The sequence below is a fragment of the Neolamprologus multifasciatus genome, chromosome 13 (genome assembly GCF_963576455.1).
Source record: "Neolamprologus multifasciatus chromosome 13, fNeoMul1.2, whole genome shotgun sequence".
NCBI classification, from domain to species: Eukaryota; Metazoa; Chordata; class Actinopteri; order Cichliformes; family Cichlidae; genus Neolamprologus; species Neolamprologus multifasciatus.
The window spans coordinates 14,292,756-14,311,858 of NC_140451.1; the positions used below are offsets into that span (position 1 = coordinate 14,292,756).

At 41.5% G+C, this 19,103-nt stretch overlaps 1 protein-coding gene and 1 long non-coding RNA gene across 4 annotated transcripts; both read left to right on the forward strand.

Annotated features, from left to right (window-relative positions):
* Positions 1 to 248: 248 nt before the first annotated feature.
* foxn2a (forkhead box N2a) lies at positions 249 to 18,856 on the forward strand. Of its 3 annotated transcripts, none has more exons than XM_085182858.1 (6): positions 258 to 920; positions 10,344 to 10,918; positions 13,349 to 13,473; positions 14,346 to 14,395; positions 15,046 to 15,114; positions 18,088 to 18,856. In XM_085182858.1, exons 2-6 carry the CDS (start codon positions 10,358 to 10,360, stop codon positions 18,510 to 18,512), a joined length of 1,230 nt encoding a protein of 409 aa, XP_085038984.1. In that variant the 5' UTR covers positions 258 to 920; positions 10,344 to 10,357; the 3' UTR covers positions 18,513 to 18,856. The 3 variants fall into 3 exon arrangements, with proteins under 3 accessions (XP_085038985.1, XP_085038984.1, XP_085038983.1); XM_085182857.1 differs by having other exon boundaries at positions 294 to 548; XM_085182859.1 differs by lacking the exon at positions 15,046 to 15,114 and having other exon boundaries at positions 249 to 548.
* On the forward strand, positions 15,121 to 16,899 carry LOC146505225 (uncharacterized). Its single transcript, XR_014877599.1, has 2 exons — positions 15,121 to 16,598; positions 16,649 to 16,899. It is a non-coding gene; the product is annotated as an uncharacterized LOC146505225 (long non-coding RNA).
* Positions 18,857 to 19,103: the final 247 nt, after the last annotated feature.

A 19,103-nucleotide genomic window follows, 5' to 3' on the forward strand; every position in this document is an offset into this window, starting at 1 on the left:
ACATCCTCTCTCTCCGCCCCGAGGTGTTTGTGCAGCCTGAATAACGCGGCAGTGCTTGTGCGGGACCCGTCCGGTTTCATTTCGCTCCCACACTTTAACAAATTAATTATTAATCCCATTGCTGCTTCACTGTTAATAGCACATTTTAATTCAGTAAATCTGGTTTTGAAAACTACATAGATATATAAATATATTTTAAAAATACTTCCTATAGATTACGTGCAGCTGGTGATAGAAGTGAAAGCACATTGCACGATACAAAAAAAAATTGGATGGCGTGCGCGTTCGCGGAGTTCCAGCGCTGCGGCAGTTGCCAGGGGAGATAGGAGGGGAGGAGTTTTGATTGGCTGAAGTGGACCTGTTGCCATGACGACGGCGAGGGGTTTGGTAGCGTTGCCGTGCGCTGTGTGATCTGCGCGCTGCGTGTATGGAGGAAGCAGCTGCTGATCTGATCTCTGACATTGTGTGTGAGACAGACAAGACATCTGAATAAACTGCGCGCAGACGTGTCTTTAAACGCACCGCACCGAGGCACGCCGTGCATGATTGTGAGTAGCCGATTGTTTTTAAGTGGGTTGTAATTAAATAAGTGTTCGGCAGGATCCGGGCTGTGTTTCGAACAAGCTAAAAGTAAATGTGGTCAAGTGACTTTGCTTAGAGCAGCCAGCCAGCATGGCAGATCAAGCGACAGCATGTGGCCAGCTAGCTAATGTTAACGTTACTTCTCTCTTCTTCGGGCTTATGTCTTGGAGAGCATAAAGGGATATTACTTATAACACCAAAGAGTGTTTTGAAACATTCAAACAGATCCCTTTCTGCTCTTCCAGTTAAAATGTAATGCTAATGCTAGGCGGTATATGTGCCTTCCCCTGACCTATCGAGCGGCTGCTAACGCTGCTCTGCCTGACGGTTGTTTCTCGGTGAGTTAAAGCTAGTAACATTTAGTGAACTTAGTGAAAATACGGCTAATTAAAACGGAGACAAGTTTCTTCGTAACGAACCCCGTGTGTCGGGAAATGTTGTGCAATACTCTGCGTAATTGCTCGTAACTTTGTATTCCTCGTTGTGCGTCTGACTTGTGGTTGCTTGTATGTGTGTGAGTGTGAAGTGTTTTAAGTGCTCTGTGTGCCTGTTAGTAGCTCCGGAGCATATCAGTTTTCTGTGCTAACAGCACTTTCAGCGTATCCTTTCCACCGATTTTGAGTCTCATTGTTTCTTTGAACGTCTTTCGCCTGTTTTGTCAGTCTGTAGTAGGTAGAAAAATTGAGCGACTTATTACTCCTGATACTGTCCAGACACATCTTCCCTGATAGCTTTAAATAGTTGAATATTTCATAATATATATATATATATATATATATATATATATATATATATATATATATATATATATATCGACGGCACCAGAGGTTTGGAGGCTACACTGGCTAGCCACATGATGTAATGGATTATCACAAGATTGTCCCAGATACAGAGTGCTCTACAAACAATGTCAGACTGTAGGAAAAATATCTCTGCCTACTGCTGTTGGCTATAATTTATATTTTGCTGTTGAATTGACCTTTATATACTTTCATGTGTTGTTTCTGGTGTCTGTGTGTGATGTTTCCTACCTTGCTGCCTGTTAGCATTGCATTTACTGGACTGGACAAACCTCATCTAAAATTCATTATGTGCACTGAGGTTTTATTCGTATATTTGAAGGGGGGGAAATGTGATGGAGAGACAAGTAGACTGACATTGTTCCTTTCACTTTGCCTGACAGTTGTTAAAGCCCTGGTGATAAATAGAAGACAAAGACACCAGGAGCTTAAGGGACAGAAGAAGACAAAAAAGAAACAGATGTTGTCAGTCTGCCATTATTTTAATGCCAGAATCTTTGTGGTCATATTGTGGGGTCAAACCATCTGGTGTCTTTGTAAAACTGACATGTATCCACTCATGTATGTATTTGTGCAGAAGCCTCTGAAGGGTAAGCACTTTTGGATCCGAGAATAGACATTCATTACTATAAATAAGACCTGCTGTAACCCACTGATGTGGTTATTGCAATGTGAAATGGCTACATGTCTGCAGGGATCGAAAACACTGTCAGTACCTTTTGAATTATCTTTATATATGCACCATCACAAGGTTATTTGAGATGTTGGAATTGACACCATAGACAAGCTTTGTAAGAGGCAAAAGACAGGGGAAATGGGAAGGAGACTACTTAGTCTTATTTCTGCTCTTTTTGAATGGGTCTGCTAACAGCACGCTGTGTTTGAAAAGGTAACCGGTAGACTTACGAGTGAGATCCCCGTGAGATGACAATATGAAACTGAAATTTACAACTTGACTGCATGACGACTCGTTCATGACATTGTTTGGAATCTTTTGCTTGAACTTCCTGACGGTAAACCCTGTGGGTGTTTTGACAGCCTATGAAACAGTCATTTAATGAAATACCAACAAACGAAAAGATAGTTAAGGTATCAAGTCCATCTTTTGATTACACTAATAGCAGTTTTATTCACTTTTTTGGGTGCTGTTTTACACCAGCTGAGCACAATAGTAGACGCAGGGGTGTCAAATGTATCTCAAGCTCCACGCATACGCTCAAGAATTCCACACTTCGTTTTCACAACTTGGTAACCACAATGGTGTAAATGTTGCTCGAGTCTACTGTACTGACGGGAGAACAGGAAAACACTCGTCAGAGGATGTATAACAATGAAGCAACGTCACTGAAAAGACCACCGCAGCACATTTTTTGACGACTGAGTTTCGCACGGCCAAATAAAATCTTACATCCATTATCCCAATGTGTTAAGTATGACCGATTAAATGTAGTAATAAGGAGACGGCTTGGGCCTGTTGTGTCATGTGGCAGTTACCTTTTATCCAAACAAGAGTGACAGAGCACGCTCAGTTTAAAAGTGCTGCTGCTGCCATGTAATCGGTCTTATCACAGAGTTGTGTACTTTGACCTGGAGCTGATGAAAGATTGTGTCCTCTGAAAAATCCACCATGTTCTCTATAGATATGCGAGCGGCTGTGGTTTTTGAATTCATTACGAAAGCTGACCCACGCGGCAGCAACTTTTTTGGGGGGATTGCTTAACGCAGAGTAAAGCTGGTTTCTCACGGATTGGCTTAATAGATTTGTGCTCAGAGATTTGTGACCTACTGTTCTCTGCAATCCCCGTCATTACCAAGTACTTTGACTTTTTACTGAACATTTTAAATAGTTGGTACTCGGGTGCTGTATTGGAAAAAGCTGAACAACTGATAACTGGCAGAATAAGGAAGTTTGGTTTCTTGAAGTGACTGTGTTACCACGATGCTGCTGTTGTGTGCATATTGCAAAGTTTAATCACATTTGAAAATAGAATATCTAAATTTTAGCAGGTGTTCTGCATTTTTTGTTGTTGTTGATTGATTTAAAGCCTAAAGTAAGTCTCCAATAGTTTCAAATTACTTCTTTGGACCATTTTTTCAACTTTAACTTGTTCAATTAAACAAATAATTACTTGAGATTAGCCACTAATCAGTGACCTTGAGCTCTGGCTGTTGACAGTGGCCTGCCTGACTCTATGCTTCATGCAGTTTTGTAATGGATAGCTTGAGTGATCACTTAACCAGAGCCCCTGATTAGTCATAAAGGAGGGGCATCCCCAGGAGTATGTGGTGTGTTGTTGTTGTTTTGGGTCTGTCACATTCTTCTAATCGAACATAGGGGGCTAGCTCTGAAGTGAGTTGTAAATGTCAACACCTAAAAAGACATGTTTCCACTCACGCGCCCACTCGCTCCTGTGGCCTTCCTGGTCATTATTTATTTTTTCTGTCCTATTTGGGTGATCAGCTTGTCTGCTCTTTGCGATGTTTCACATCATTTAGTCTCTCTTGAGAGTTCACCGTGCAGCTAAATGGCATCTATTTTTATGCCCTGAGCTTGGCACAGCTGTTTTACAAACTGGCGTCAGTGTTGTAATTAATGTCACAAGCTGGCAAAAAGACAAAACAGGTTGATTCTGCGTGATCTGAAAATCAGTTTTTCCCTCTTTAAGCGTCTGTTTAGACGTCGCATACTGGCAGCGGTTATCTCCTTCTCGTGGTGCCCCTCTGTCTACTCCACTTATTGTTTTACATCTCTTGATTGACTCTATGGTGAGTCGCCTCCCTCTACAGCCCCCCACCCCCTGACTGCTCCTTTGCCTGTCTCATTTCTGACTATGTGGACTCGAGACACAGCCCATTAGGGCCCGCCTCACTGAAAGCAACAACTGATGTGGCTGTTTCCTTGACTGAGAGAAAGGAAGGGGTAAGGACGGCCGTGTCCTCTGTCACAGTGGCTCTTTGTCTTGTTTGCCTAGGCAGAAATAAAAAGATTTATTTAATTGATAGCAGTACGACAACAACAACACAGGCTTACCAGCTTGTCTGTAAATCCTCACTAAGTATCATATATCAGTATCAGTTTAAGTGTCTCAGAATTTATACAACTGTAGCTTTGGTGTTTGGACAAAGTCAAATGTAAATGTCAAACAGACTGACCGCCTTTAAATAAGGATTTTATACTGGGCTGTGTACTTTAAATGACTCAATCATAGAATAATTGATGAGCTTGTATTACTAGACCAAATCTTTGCTCTTTCAAAAAGCTACATCTCAAAAAGTAAACAGCATTGGAATAACTAGATTTCTACTATGCCCTTTCACAATCAAGAATGTATATTCATTGTTTATAATAAACGGTAAATGATTAGACTCAGTAGTTTCTCTGCTGCTGAAAAAAGCAAGTATTTTGTGACTTTTCACTGACCATTTTAAGTAGTTGGTATTCAGTGCTCTAATGGAAAAGGTTGAATAAGTGATGATTGGCAGAATAAGGAGGCTGTTCAGCACTAATTAAGATGCAGTTATTATAATACTGCCTAATAACAATAGAGAGTTTAACACTGAGTCGATAGTAAACAACTCTTGGTGACTATTGTTGCTGTTACCATATGTTTCATATTTATAATTTGATGTTAAACAGCAACACATGGAAAGCAGAATTTGTCTGTAATGTATAAAGCAAGAGGTCAGCTTTTTAAGTGAAGGGTTCAAAACTTCTTATATATGGAGTGGGCATAGCTCAGTAGCTGTGTGCTTATATTTGTTTGCCACGTGTGTGTGCTTTGGTCGATTAAGTCAAATGGGGAGATTCAGTAAATATTTTCATTCTGCTGGAGCTTCGTGGTTGACATGGATATCTATCATGGTGTTGTCAGAGCCCAATAATGTTTTATTTATTTATTTTGTAAAATCAGGAAAGAAGTCTTTCCTCATTTGAGTTCCCTGTGGGGCTTTTTTTGGTGTTTTTCTGTGTTTCATTTGCAAACACTGTATTTTACTGCACATAGAAAGTTTTCTCATACTCAAGGACTGACCCTTGACAAATATAGAAATGTTCTAATTTCAGCCATTTCCTACAAGACCGTGGAGCTGTGTTTGCAAGCATACAGCATGAAGTTGTTGTTGTTGTTGTTGTTGTTTTTTTTTTAATATTTGAGAGGAACTGAGGTTGTTGTGTGTGTCGGTATGCTGAACTTACAGACACATGACTGGAAAGATAAGGTTTCAGTGTTGGCTAGGGACTGGCATGTACTTTGGAAGGCCTCACCTCTGTTGACAGTCAAAGTGCAGTCTTGAGCGTTTGACTCTGAAGTTGTTGGAGGAGGTTAGTTTCACTGACGAACATGAACCGAGCCATTGCCCGTCCTTTTGATCGCTTGTTTTTCCCTGAGTTTTTAGGTCCAGCCAGGGTGTTTGCCAGCTATCTGTAAGCTACACGAAGATGGAATTCATAGATTGGCCGAGTAAATACTGTTGCTCCAATAGACGCTACCTTGTAGCCTCATGCTGCTCGGTTACACTGTTTTTGTCGTATAGCGGGCCTAACTGTCTCTGTGTGAAGTCTGAATTTGTTGTCTGAAAATGAACTTCCTCAACAGGCAGGAGGTGTTTCCTTCCCTCCCGGTCCTGTGTTTGAAAGTGCAAGGTGAATACTGAGCACTTCGGAAACATGACTAGAGCAAAAACAACTGCTCCTTTGTGCGAGCAGAGTGTGGGGCCAGTTGTAATGCTTTGTGCAAGCTTTTTCATTTGCTTTCACCTCGGACGCTGAGGAGATCCGTTAAAGTCTTTGACAAGTTTTAGTCAGAAATGTATCGTTAGGGCGTGCTTTAATAGTAGCCTAATTTACCTTTTAAAGTAATAGATTCTTTATTTGTTATGACACGGTTTAACCCCCACCCTTGTAAAATAAAAGAGCAGGCCACTTGGCTAACCCGCTCTGGAACAGCCTCTCTCTCTCTGCCTGCTTCTCCCACTCTAACTCAGTCCCCCCTCCTTTTGTTTCATTCACATTTTTAGAGCTCCAGCCAGACTGGGTAGTTGCCTAAATATCAGTTAGGGTTTCGAATAACAGCCATCACAATGGGGCTTTACGGCACACCTTTGTGTATCTGTTGTAGAGGTGTAACTGGTTTGTGTCAACTGGTTTGTTTCTTTGGAATAGGGTGTGGTGTCAGCGTATGAACTCGAGGCTGTTATGTATACAGAGGTTGTTTTTCACTTTTTCTTTTTGTTTTGCAGAAGAGAATTGTATGAAAGCAGTTTGCTTAACAAAACAGATTTTTTGGGAGCATAATTTCTATGTTATATGAAGTAGGCCTTAATAGCTCTTAGTCAGTAGTGCCGTGACATCCAGGTTGGCAGTGGCCTTTCTCGCCGCTCTTTGTCAGACAGGTTTGTGGAGAACAGCAGCAGACTGCTGCTCTCAGCATTTTCCGCCTGTATTGATCTCCCCCACATTAGCCCTCTCTTCATGCACAGACATGAGCACAATTGCTTCCCTTACAGCATTGGCTGCCGTGGCAACTGAGTCCTAATTGTGAGATTTGCTCCCAGAAAACATCTCAAAGCAGTATCTCTGTATTTTAATGCCACTATCATCTCCTTTAAATTCCCCTGTACATATCTGACATCTCAACGGTTTGATTTCCCACTTAAAGCTATCTCCATATGTCTTTGTGTATTTTTGAATGGGCTAAGTGCTTAACAGGATAAAAGAGCAATTTGAAAGGGGAGAAAAATGTGCCTTGGCACCTGCTGTTAGCCTGCCTGTTTCCACATGAATATGATGAGGCTGGCGGATCGCACGGCTATTTTAACTTGCAGATGAGCCATCAGGTCAGCGCCATTGCAGCTTTGGTGTATTTTCAAGGATGAGTAGCAGTCAACAGGCCAGTCTGGCTTATTAGCTCCCTCTCCCCTCTCTGCTCTTTACATACTACTGTCCCATTATTCAGTGGATTCCCAGCCGCCTCTCTTTGATGCCTTTTCATAAGAGCAATGATAACTGCAATCATTGCAGCAGCAGTGGTAATTGACCAGCTGCAGTCATGGTAAAACACTTCCTGTGTTTGGCTGGATGCACGACAGCCTTCTCATCCGTCCACTGTGCCTCTGTTGATATTCAAATGGCAAGTCATCAGGAGGAGCTATTTAAAAGAGGATAAGCTCTCTTTGGCACCCAGGGGCCCAGCTGAGAGGTCAAGTTTGGGAAGAAGAACTGAGGTGAAGCTCTGTTGTGCTTTAATGTTAATCCCTGATCTGACACTTTAGCTATATTACATCTTCTTCATGTCTCTCTGACATAAAACAGAATCGGGCTATCAAGGGTTTACAACCAACTGTGGCATATAATGTGGCCGCACCTTTTAGTCAAATGAGCTGACGTATCTTTTTTTTTTTTTTTTTGCCACACCTTTGCTGACTTCTTCCCTCCTGTGACCTATATATTTATACACGCAAAAAAGGGCTTAGTTGTTGGTCAGCAGGCCGTTTTCCATTTAACTACATTTTAAAAAGACTGGGTTTCTTGTCATGAAATCCCCAAGTGTCCTTTCTATCACTCCTGCATAAGAACATACATAAATATTGAGAATCTGCTAAAAAATCTGCCCCAAATTGTTGCCGTTCACCTAATTTTTCTAAATGAACTAGATATTTGGCCCAAACACAGCTAAATGTATTTTAAGATGATATGTCCCAAAGAGCTTATCCTGAGAGAATAAAGTCAGTATAAACATAGTCTGTAATGCTTTTAGGAAGCATAAATAATATTTTCTTCTGAACATGTGCACTTGTCTCTCTGCTTCTTCATTTCTTTCTTGCCTGCTGACATATTTAATAACTTTGCTTTGCTGAGAGCTGTGATTCAGCCGAGATTGAAGATGCCCTGCACAGCCTACCTTACTACCTCTAAGCCTCACTTGCCTCTCTCTCTGTCTTTCTCACAGGTCTAGGTCTCTCTGTCAAACCTTCTGTCACGCTCTGTCCTTTCAGAAAAGTCTTTTCCCTATTGTTATCTCGTTCTGGGTTGATGCTGCCTCACACTTTGCCTTTGGCCTGGAAAACTTATTGACTTGCTTCTTTTTTATCTGTAATTTAAATCGCAGAAGTTTATGTGATGCACTAGAGCAATTCAGCTGCGCTGGAATATCCACTACCCGGGGAAAGAACTGAAAGCCAGAATGCATGATAAATCTAAGACAATGTGCTGTTATAACAGGAATATATACACATACACTGAAATGCACACTTTTATTGTGTAAGAAATCACAGACGTCTAGGCCTAGTTCCCCTCCTTGGCTCGAACACCTAGCCCTGCTCTCCTTGTGTTGTGTGTTCCTAGAATGTGCACTCTTTTGCACAATAGTGGTCATTTACACCCCCACCCCCCCATCCCCCAAATGTCCATTTGGAAGGCTAGACGTTTCTTTTTTTTGAGCCCCAAAAGAGAGGGTCACAGTCATGTCCAAAAGGAGAGAATTGGGGCCATAACCAGAATAGTATCCATCTGCTATAGGTTTATCCGCTTATTGAGAGTTTAAAGGTCATTTTGTAAATGCACTAATGCCTCTTTTCCCCCCTCCTGTCCACACTGACTGGGTTTGACAAACTGATTTGTGTGTATGTTTGTGTGCGCGCGCACTCCCACTCCTGTCTTTGCCACTGTGCAAACACATGAGTTTGACCCAGTTCTTATCACAGAAATGAAAAGGCATGCCCATCCACCACCACGCTGCGACTTTACCTCTCTGACCGTCCAGTCTAATTCCCATCAAAGTCCAGATCCAGAACATCCTAGACCTTCCCAGAATCGGGACATGCTGTAGACCTCAGTAGAAGCATTTCTTTTCAGAGGCTTTCTTTTCAGTGATTTGAATGTGCCAGAGTCAGCTCAGGGTGGGTTAATTATTTTTCTTATAGATTCTTGCTTGTGGGATTTCTGCTCTTAATTGAAGGGATGGCAGGGTTGTCATGGTGACACCTAGGACATAAAGCTTGTTGTGAACTGACACGCGGAGTGATCTCTTTGTGCTCTTGGCCTCAACAAGCAGTTCGATTCAACATTATTCACATAATACCAAATCACAATAAGTACTGCACACAAACCACTGCTTGTATTTTATGGGGGTAAAATTTATTTTCAAATAATGTGATGCTTAGTTTAAATTTCCAGTAATGTAGGTTTGTCTGTAGCCCAGATCATTTCTCACTCTAGCTTCAAGTTAAACTGCGACAGGAACTCTGGTGTTTAAGATAAAAGGCCTCTTCAGAGCTCATGTTAAAAAGTATTGATAAGTGTACTCAGGTTCATTTTGTTAATGATAGAGTGCTCTGGCATTTCCCCGTGCTCCTAAATGACTGACAACTCTTAGACTTGTAGCCTCTTTACACAACTTAATATGCCATGCGACAAATGCAGACTTGATCCTGGCTGAATGTATTTCAGTCCGTAAGAGCTATCCAAATCTGTAAGATGGAGTCCTTGCACTTATTCCTGCAGTCGCTGGCTGGTTTCATGCTCATTTACACATAACGAGCAGCTGGGTCTTGTCTGAAACGAGGTAGGCGTTGAGGAGTGGAGCCTTAAGTCAGTTCACTTACTTGAGAGGATGTCCTCGAAGGTCCTCACGTGGAGTCGAGAGGAGGAGGAGGAGGGGGGCTGAGAGCCTCTTGGTCCTCGGCAGGGATGGAGGAGAGGGGCAGTGAGAGGGCCATGAATTGCAATAGAGGCCGACAGCTACAGGAGGTGTGCCCCCAGGGAAACTTAAGAAAACAAGGCCAACGCTTGGAAGAGCACATCCTTCCAAAATGTCACTTTGAGTTATTTCATACTGCAAACTTTGCTTTTAAATTACTTTGAAATCCTCCTTTTTTGATGGTAATTTTTTTTTTTAAATTTACCTTTTTTGGTCTTGTCTTTGCTGCTTGATATTAACAACCTTCTTTTTTCTTTCTCTCCAGACCTCTTTGATTTAATGGGTCCAATTATTGGGATGTCACCAGATAAGAAAACGGAAATTCCGGGTATGCAAGAGGAGCGGGCAGGGCTCAGAGGTGTCTGCGGTGTAGGAACGCTGCCCGAGGCGGAGTGCGCGTCCAGTCCGCTGGCAACTAGCGTGGATCGTACCGGAGGCACCGAGGATGAGGAGCTCACTAACCTCAACTGGCTCCACGAGAACCTGCTTCAGAACTTTACTCTTGGGGGCCCCGAAGCTCAGACGAGCGGCAGTCCCCTCTTTGACATAGAAGGAGACTACGGGTCGAACCAGGGCCCGTCGTCCTCCTCATCTTCATCACACAACAGAGGCAGGGAGAGGGATTCGATGAAGTCGAAACCACCTTTCTCATTTTCCCTGCTCATCTACATGGCCATCGAGCAGTCTCCCAGCAAGTCGTTGCCTGTCAAAGAAATCTACGGCTGGATACTCGAGCACTTCCCGTATTTCTCCAACGCTCCCACTGGCTGGAAGAACTCAGTTCGTCACAACTTGTCCCTGAACAAATGCTTCCGCAAGGTCGAAAGGAGCTTGGGAAAGGTAGGTCTCAAAGTGACTTCAAACTTTTATGCACTTCACTTAGATTTACAGTTATCCTTCTGTAGTTGTCAGCATGCATCTGTTTGATGATGTGACATTTACAGTTACAGTGGCTTTGTTTAGCTGTTAGCAAACAGTGTGCTAGAGTGTGAAGCTGCCACATGGCTCATGTGACACACAGCTGCACAGAACTCTGACTTGGCTATGATAAGGGTGCAATCCAGTCAAGGTCAAAGATCCTCCTCCTCCAGAGGATATGCAAACACCGCACACCGAGATAGGACAATATCTTTAGAAACACGTCAAGGTAGTGCAGCTAGAGAGAAGCCTCCCACAGTCTGAACCCACACTTCATAAAGGAAGCAAACACGACCTTAAGTCCTGAAAGTGCACAAAGAACAATCTTTGTCTACCTGGTCCTGGCAGACATACACATCATTTATGGTAGCTTGTGTTTCTACAAGTAGTGGCGACAAATAACAAGGGGCAAAAAACAGAGAAGCTGGCCTACTCATGTTCACATGCTTGAATTTACTCACTAACGGCTGTTATTACGGTTTAGTCTGAAAGGGTGTGTGTGTGTGTGTGTGTGTGTGTGTGTGTGTGTAAAAAGTGTGGAGAAGTAGATTCTGGATTCTTCTGTGTAACGGTAAACAGTGGCGGTGGCACAATACCCTCTAAACACCCAAGAAGTCTGTGTATCATGACATTTTAATATTGTGAGAGGATGTGGTTTGAAGCCCCATGTCATGGCTGTATCTGGCTAAAACCTGATATTTGCCCATCTAGGGTGGGAACGGCAGTTTGCGCTCGGCGTGTAGCAATACGATGCAGTATAGTCCGCTTAGCATGCAGGTGCATAGCATGAGCCCTCCGTCTGCTGAGACACTAGCACCAGTTTCACATGACACTGGCTGGTGGTTTCCGTTGCTATGGAGACATTTCCTTCTTCCTGCATCAGGGCTGGTTGGTAATCTGAGTCAAGGTTATTCTCCTCGCTCTATTCTCCCAGACTGGGCAAGAATACGCCACCATCAGATAAAGTGACACATGCACACATCACCAGCAGATACAATTATTCTTCACAGGGAGCTGTTGAGTAAAAATTTCCTCTCATTGTAAAAGCTGTTATATTGCAAAGTTTGGTATTTGCTATTTTTCACTGTGGGGCAGTAATAAAATTTGAATCATTGCTGTGGTCACTATAGTCCCACCAGCTCTGACAGCGAAATATTTCAGGAATTCTCATCATTTTTTCAGTATTGCCATTTGAGCGTGTTGTGTCTAAAAGGTGCTGTGAAGCTTATAATTGAAAAGTGATTTGGAAATGAAGTGCATTTCCACAGTGACTAATCTCTAAAAGGTTTGAGTCACACTTGACTTTTTTTCCCTGATAAATGATGATCTTGTCATTTGTAGTTTTGTGCAATTACTCAGCTGTACAGACCACCCAAATTGATTTCCAAGTCCTCATTAAGTCTTTAAAGGTACCCTGTGGATTATTATCTCCACTAGTTGCGGGCCCTGTTTTGTTTACATCTTGCATGAGGATACACATACCAGCCACATGTGGGATACATGGCCACACTGTTCTGCAGCAAAGCGGTGAAAAGGATTGTGAGCTACCAAGCAGAAGTATGAACAAAGCTTCCATTAAAATAATGATTATGTACAATTTGCTGAGGTGGGAATTGCATGCAAATTGTTTGTAAGGCTTCGGTGATTCAAAATTAAAATTGTGTACGTTACTTACAGTTTTAATTGAACTCATGTGATCAAATACTTACTCGTACAAAGTGACAAAGCATGTTATTTTGACTAAAGACCTAACTCACAAACCTTTATAGCCTGTTTTCGCTCTGATTTCTATTTATTTATTTGGATTTTTTTCTGAAAAGCCAGACCGAACATACTGTATTTTTGGTGTTTCTTTCAGGATAATGTTCTGCCTGCTGCTTTTCTTTTGTTTGTTTTGTTCTCTTGCGTTGAACAAAATAAATGACGTAACAGCTTTTGCTTAGTTCACGGGGACTGGGAATGTTTGGGCAACAGGATAAGACGCCATCGTTAAATCCTCTGAAAAGAAGATCATATGACAGGGTTTTTATTGTGCAACATCAACAGATCACCTGACCTCTGCTGTGAAACGCTGAATTGAAAAAAAAAAAAAAAAAGTGAACTCCACATGGTGCCTTTCAATTTAATTTTAATGAAATATTATTGTATAACTAATTTATTGTAATAATAGTTATTATAACAGCACCTATTACAAACATCGCAAAAAACTGTAAGGCTCTTGAATCCTTGTTTTCCACTTAGATTTATTGTAAATCAGAATTGAGCTCACAGTTTCTTATGTGAACTTTCTGGCAGCTTCATTACTTTGTAACAGGGGTTTAGAGATTTGACTGTCCCTGCTTTGTCCTACAGGCCAATGGAAAAGGGTCGCTCTGGTGTGTTGACCCTGAGTACCGCCCCAACCTAATTCAAGCTCTTAAGAAGCAGCACTTCCCAGCCGCACATGCCTTCTGCACACCACCCGCCTCCCCACCCAGGTGAGCGGTCATCACTTTAATCATTCAATTCAATTTGTAGCTTATGATGGTCAAGGGAATTATTATGTCTTAAATATATTTTGCAGGGATCTGTTTTGGACATAAAAGGAAATACCTGAACTTTATTTAGAGCAGGCTTGTATTAGCGATTGGCTTTCAGTATGATTAGAAAAAGTGAACTTGGTCACATACCTACTCCAATATGCTTCCATTAGCTCCTTTAGACTTACAGCAATACACTTAGTGTACCATGGTGAGTGATGACTCACCCGTGACAGGTAGGAGCACAACAGTTTGAAACTCTCTGTTGTTAGTTTAACAACAAGAAGAGCATTATTCTCCTCACACTCGTATGTATATCAAACCAGCTCCTTCCTATGGTCACAATGCCACAGCTTTGCTAAATGTAACTAACACATAAGACGAGCAATTGAACCGTAAACATAATGGGGAAAAACTGAGAACAATTCATTTTAACAGAAACATGATAATGCCCAGAAGCTTCTGCAAACCCAGAACTTCCCCAATACTCACACTTCTGGGAAGCTACAGTACAAACACTTCATGTAACAGTTTCATATACACCACCATAGCATTTTAGTAGACAGAACCCATATTTTCTGCTTTTATTGTGAAACATTTGGAGGTATACCATAAGGAGCAGCCAGATATATGATTTATTCTCCTGACTTTGAAATCACTTTTTTTTAAGCTGAGGAAATATTTTATCTTAACAGGTTTGTAGTCATTTGTAATTATTTGATAACTAATTCTTAATAAAAACACAGTTTTGAAAGGGCAGAATTTGGCTTTTCTGTCTTCTCTTCAAACGTATCATCTGACTCTTGGTGTCCTTTGTTTACTTTCTGCAGTGCCTCCTCACCCCCTCGTCATCTCTTTCTACAAGGTTGCTCATTCAAAGGTGAGAGAAAAGCAAATTGATCAAAGTTTTCGTATTTGTAAGCTGTTTGCCCAGCAATGTGCAGATGTGTAGTGCAGTTTTGTTAGCTTGTGTTTGTGCACTGTTTTGATTATGTTGCCTTTGCACATTTCAGCCCCAGAACATTCAGCATCACTGTGCTTTTATGCTCAGCTCTTGGTTTGATTTGTTGCTTTCAAGTCATTGATGCCTCATGTTGACCATAATGTTGACAGCTCCTGTCGATGTCTCCCCCCCCCCCCCCCTCCCCCTCCCCCTCCCCCCCTTTGCCTCTTGGATTTGTAACCTTGACGACAAGCAGAGGTTCTGCTGGTGCTCAGTATCGAGCACTCAGTCTCACTGTAATCATTAATAATTTAGAGCCCTAGAAGTGAGCTGTGAGGCTTTCAGACACTTTGTCAGATCTCATGAGATCAGATGCATTCTGAAAATCATGGGCTTATATTTACTCTGATTTGTTTTTGCGAGTCCTCTGCATATCCCGTGCGTTCAGTAAGCACTGATTGGATCGCCAAGTGTGTAGCTTAAAAATAATGGAGCCCAGTCGGTCAAGCCAGTCCTAGTAGGGATGTCATGCTACCATGCTTTCACACCGTAGGACTGACCATCGTGCATGTTCTCTCCTCTTCCAGAGTCTGACATTGATGCTGCCACTGCCATGATGCTCTTAAACTCTGCCCCTGGGCACCACGTTGACCCATGTAAGACAACCTACAAGTAGCCATACTTTCACCTCTTCTTTTAGCTTTGTGTCCAACCCCTGACATACCACCCGTCATTGCTTAAATTTTCTTTGATGTTGTGTGTGTTCAATTCTGATGTACACAGCTGCAAGAAGAAGTTTGAATGTCTTTGAATCATCAGAATATCTGCTTTGTCTAATGATAGACAATGTGTTTTTTTTATCTTCATCTAAGCTGCAATAATAGACAGACAAAATCTCACCAAACTAAAACCACACAAATAGTTGTAGTTCACACTTTACACACTTAGTAATGAAAAATTAGCAATGAAGCAAAATGGATTCATCCGTATCTCTTTAGGTCATGTCACTGTGTTTCAGATGGGCTAAAGTTAGGAATCAAAAGGTAAAAACATTTGTATATAAAGAAAAGGTAGATGAAGAATAAGGGTTTTTGTTAAATTTTAAAAAGACTTTCTGTAAAAATAAGTTCTGAGAAGTGATTTAAAATTGGATATACTGATTTTGGTAAGTTCCTCTGGTAAATAGTTCAACACTGTGAGAGGAAATCAGAAAATTTTGATTTCTTTTTGTAATGACGCAGGCTATAGGGCGGGTTAGGAGTCTCTGACCTGAAGAGCATAACCAGCAGCTTGGTTCATAAAGTCTGTCGAAATCTGATGTAGGTAGGAGCAAGCCTGGGTAAGGCTTTAAAAGTAATGAATAAGTTTTTAAAATCAATTCAGTATCTAACAGGAAGCCAGTGCAGTGTAGCCAGGATAGGAGTGATGTAGTCTGGTCTCTTTGATTTTGTTAAGAATCTGGCAGCTGAATTTTGAACAAGCTGGGGGCGGGAGATGAACTTTTGGCTGAGACCCGAGTTGAGGGAATTACAGTAGTCTAAACATGATGAGATGGTGGCATGGATGACTTTTTCAAAGGCCGCTTGAGAAGGAAACAAAAAAATGTGTAAACTTTTGTAACTTTTTTTTAATTGTAGAAAGCAGGATTTTGGTGATTTGTGAGTCAAAAGAAAACTTGCATTAGAACCAGGTTTTGAGTGGAATTCCTGAAGTTATAGGACAGATTTAAGTTGCTTTAATTCAAACTTTATATTTAAATAGCACCAAATCACAATGGTCATTTCAAGGCTCTTTATATTGTAAGGTAAAGATCCTGCAATATTTAGAGAGCAGAGGGCACTAAGAAAGAGGGCCAGTGTTGAATAATTCAGAATGATTAAATGCAATAGTGGTGTACAAATGGGAAGTGAAGAAGAAACACATGGGAATCATGGGAAGCCCCCAGCTGGCCGGTTCTATTGCAGCATAACTATGGGTGGGCTAGGGTCACCTGATCCAGCCCAAAATATAAGCTTTAAAAAAAAAAAAAGGAAAGTTTCAAGCCTGATCTTAAAAGTAGAGATAGCGTCTGTCTCCCAAACTGTCATAGGCTCTTTAGAAACTCTAGCAAACGCAAGAAAGTCAGCAGTCTGAGAGCAAAGTGCTCTGTTAGGATCGTAAGGTACTAAGACGTCATTAAGATATAATCAGGTCTGATTATTCAAGATTTTAGATGTGAGTAGAAGGCTTTTAAATTAAATTCTGGATTTTACAGGTAATGACAGGGAACATAGTTCCTGTATTGTGACATCTATGATTTAACGTCAGAGAGACTTCTTAAGATTTGAGATTGTATTTATATTTATACTTAGTAGAACAAACAACTGTGTATTATCTACATACATGAGGGGGAAAACGCTTTATTTATGGATTACCTGACCCAATGGAAGCATGTAGATGGGGAATAAAAAAGGATCAAGAACAGACCCAGGGGAGGTGGGCTGAGGATGCGAATTCTTCCATTACAACAGAAAAAGGATCTGTTTAATAAATAGGAGTGAAACCTGGACATTACAGACTTCAACATACAACTGTTTGTGTTATTAGTTCATTGTTTGTCTATAACAAACAATGAACTAACTCAACTGAACCTCTAACTCTGAGGTTCATTGAATTTCTAACTCAATGAACCTCAGGCTGCATTTCATGGGAAAAGGAAATCAATGCAGAAATGTCTATTTTCAAATTCAGAAAGCTTGGTAATTTCTTTGGTCATTTTCTCTGATTCTTACAGGTTCTCTTTTGGCAAAAAGAATTCTTATGTTTGCGTCTTCAAAATATGGGATTTGGGTAGTTTGTTATCATTTGGAAAATACAAGAGCCACCAGTTGTTTGGCTTATTTTTCTCAGTACTAAGACTGAAAATTGGAGGAAACAGTTAGCCTCTCTGTGGCTTAAATTCACCTATTGGGAACTGCAGTCCATCTGGAGTTACATATTCTTTGTGTAATCTATGTAAACACAAGGTGTACAAATCGAAGTTCAGTGTTTTGGCTACAAAAGGCTACATGTGGGGGACTATTTGTTGTTTAAGGTTCTAGTTCTTGATATTGGACCGCTAGAGATGACCTTTTTTCCCCAAAGCTGATTTTTATAAAAATGTATAGCAAGACAGCTTTAGAAAGTGATTTTAGTGCTTGATCTTTCAACAGGGCAAAAAATACCATAACAAATAATTCATGTATTTGTTAAGGTGTATTTATTGAAATCACAGTTAATTTTAAAGTCTCTAGTTTAGATTTTGAGTTATTTTCTCAATGCAAAGTTTATTTTTCTTCTTGCAAAGGTTCCCATAGAATCATTAAATTTTTACTTTTCTTTGTTTTCCCCCCACGAGTTTTAATTCTGCTTTCACATTCATGCAGCAAGCTATTTTAAAACTACGTTTTCACTGCTGGTCCTAGACAAATCTTAGTTCTGCTTTAAACTTGTAAACAAAACAAGTTAAAGCCCCCGAGTGTCTTAATGATGGTGTCGCTTTTTTTTTCTTTTTTTCAGAAATCTTATTTCAAACCAGTCATTTATCTCTCTGTAACAAGACATCCTCATGCACTGAATGGTCACTTATCAGGCTTTCATCCTCTCCTCAGGCAATTCTGACAGCCCTCTGGACCTCTCTCGGCCCGACTCTGTCTTGGTGAGCAGCGATCCAAAACAGGACCACAACTACAGCAGTGCAGCCCTGCAACGCTGCTCCTCTCGCTCCTCCTCTTCTTCTCTTTCCTCCCTGGACGAAGGTGGCTGCGAACGTAGGCAGTCTCGCCGCGCCGGCAGCGAGGGTTTCCACAGCGACGAGGACTCCGACCTCTGGGACGAGAGGGGCGTTCACCAGACTTCTCGCCGTCCGCTTGCCGTCAAGTGGCCCCTTAGCAAGAGGGCGCGGCGTGAGGTCAAGCCAGAGCTGGACGAGGAGCTGAAGGAAGCCGCCGGCTCCTTGCTGCACCTCGCCGGTATACGCAGCTGCACGGAGGGCTCCAAACGCACTGTCAAGAGCACAAAACTTAGCAGGAAATGAATTTTCTTTTACCCCCATAAGACCCTGGACCCAGTGAAACCCTAACCTCTGACCCCCTGTGTCCCAGTGTGCCTCCTTCTCCTAATCTGATCGTTCACTGGCCATTTTGAGCCTTTTTTCTTTTCCTTTTTTTTTGGTTTGTTTGTTTGTTTGGGAGTATCTCTGTCCAACAAAACAAATGGCAATAGTATCGTTCACACAGGAGAACAAAGCCATATACAGTAACTCGGGGGTAACTTTTGAGGGTGGGTGTTTGGGCTTATGGAGAACCATCAAGATACCTATCCAAAACGACCTGCCTGCTTTCTGTTGGATTAGAGGACTGTGATTCAAGACGTTTCCTCTCAAAGACAAAAAGTGACACAAGAAGAAAAAAAAAATAAAACAAAAAAAAAGCTGAAAGCTGGTTTTATAACTCAAAGCGTTGCATGCTTCCTCTTCAAACCCGTATCCTCTTCCAAGTGAATCTATTTATGAAGCGAACGAGTGCATGTTTGTAACAGATGAAATCTAACCTCCTGGTGTTGACATTTTCTCCTTTTATTTTTCCTTTTTTGTTGTTTTTGTGCTAAAGGAAAAAAAAAATTACCA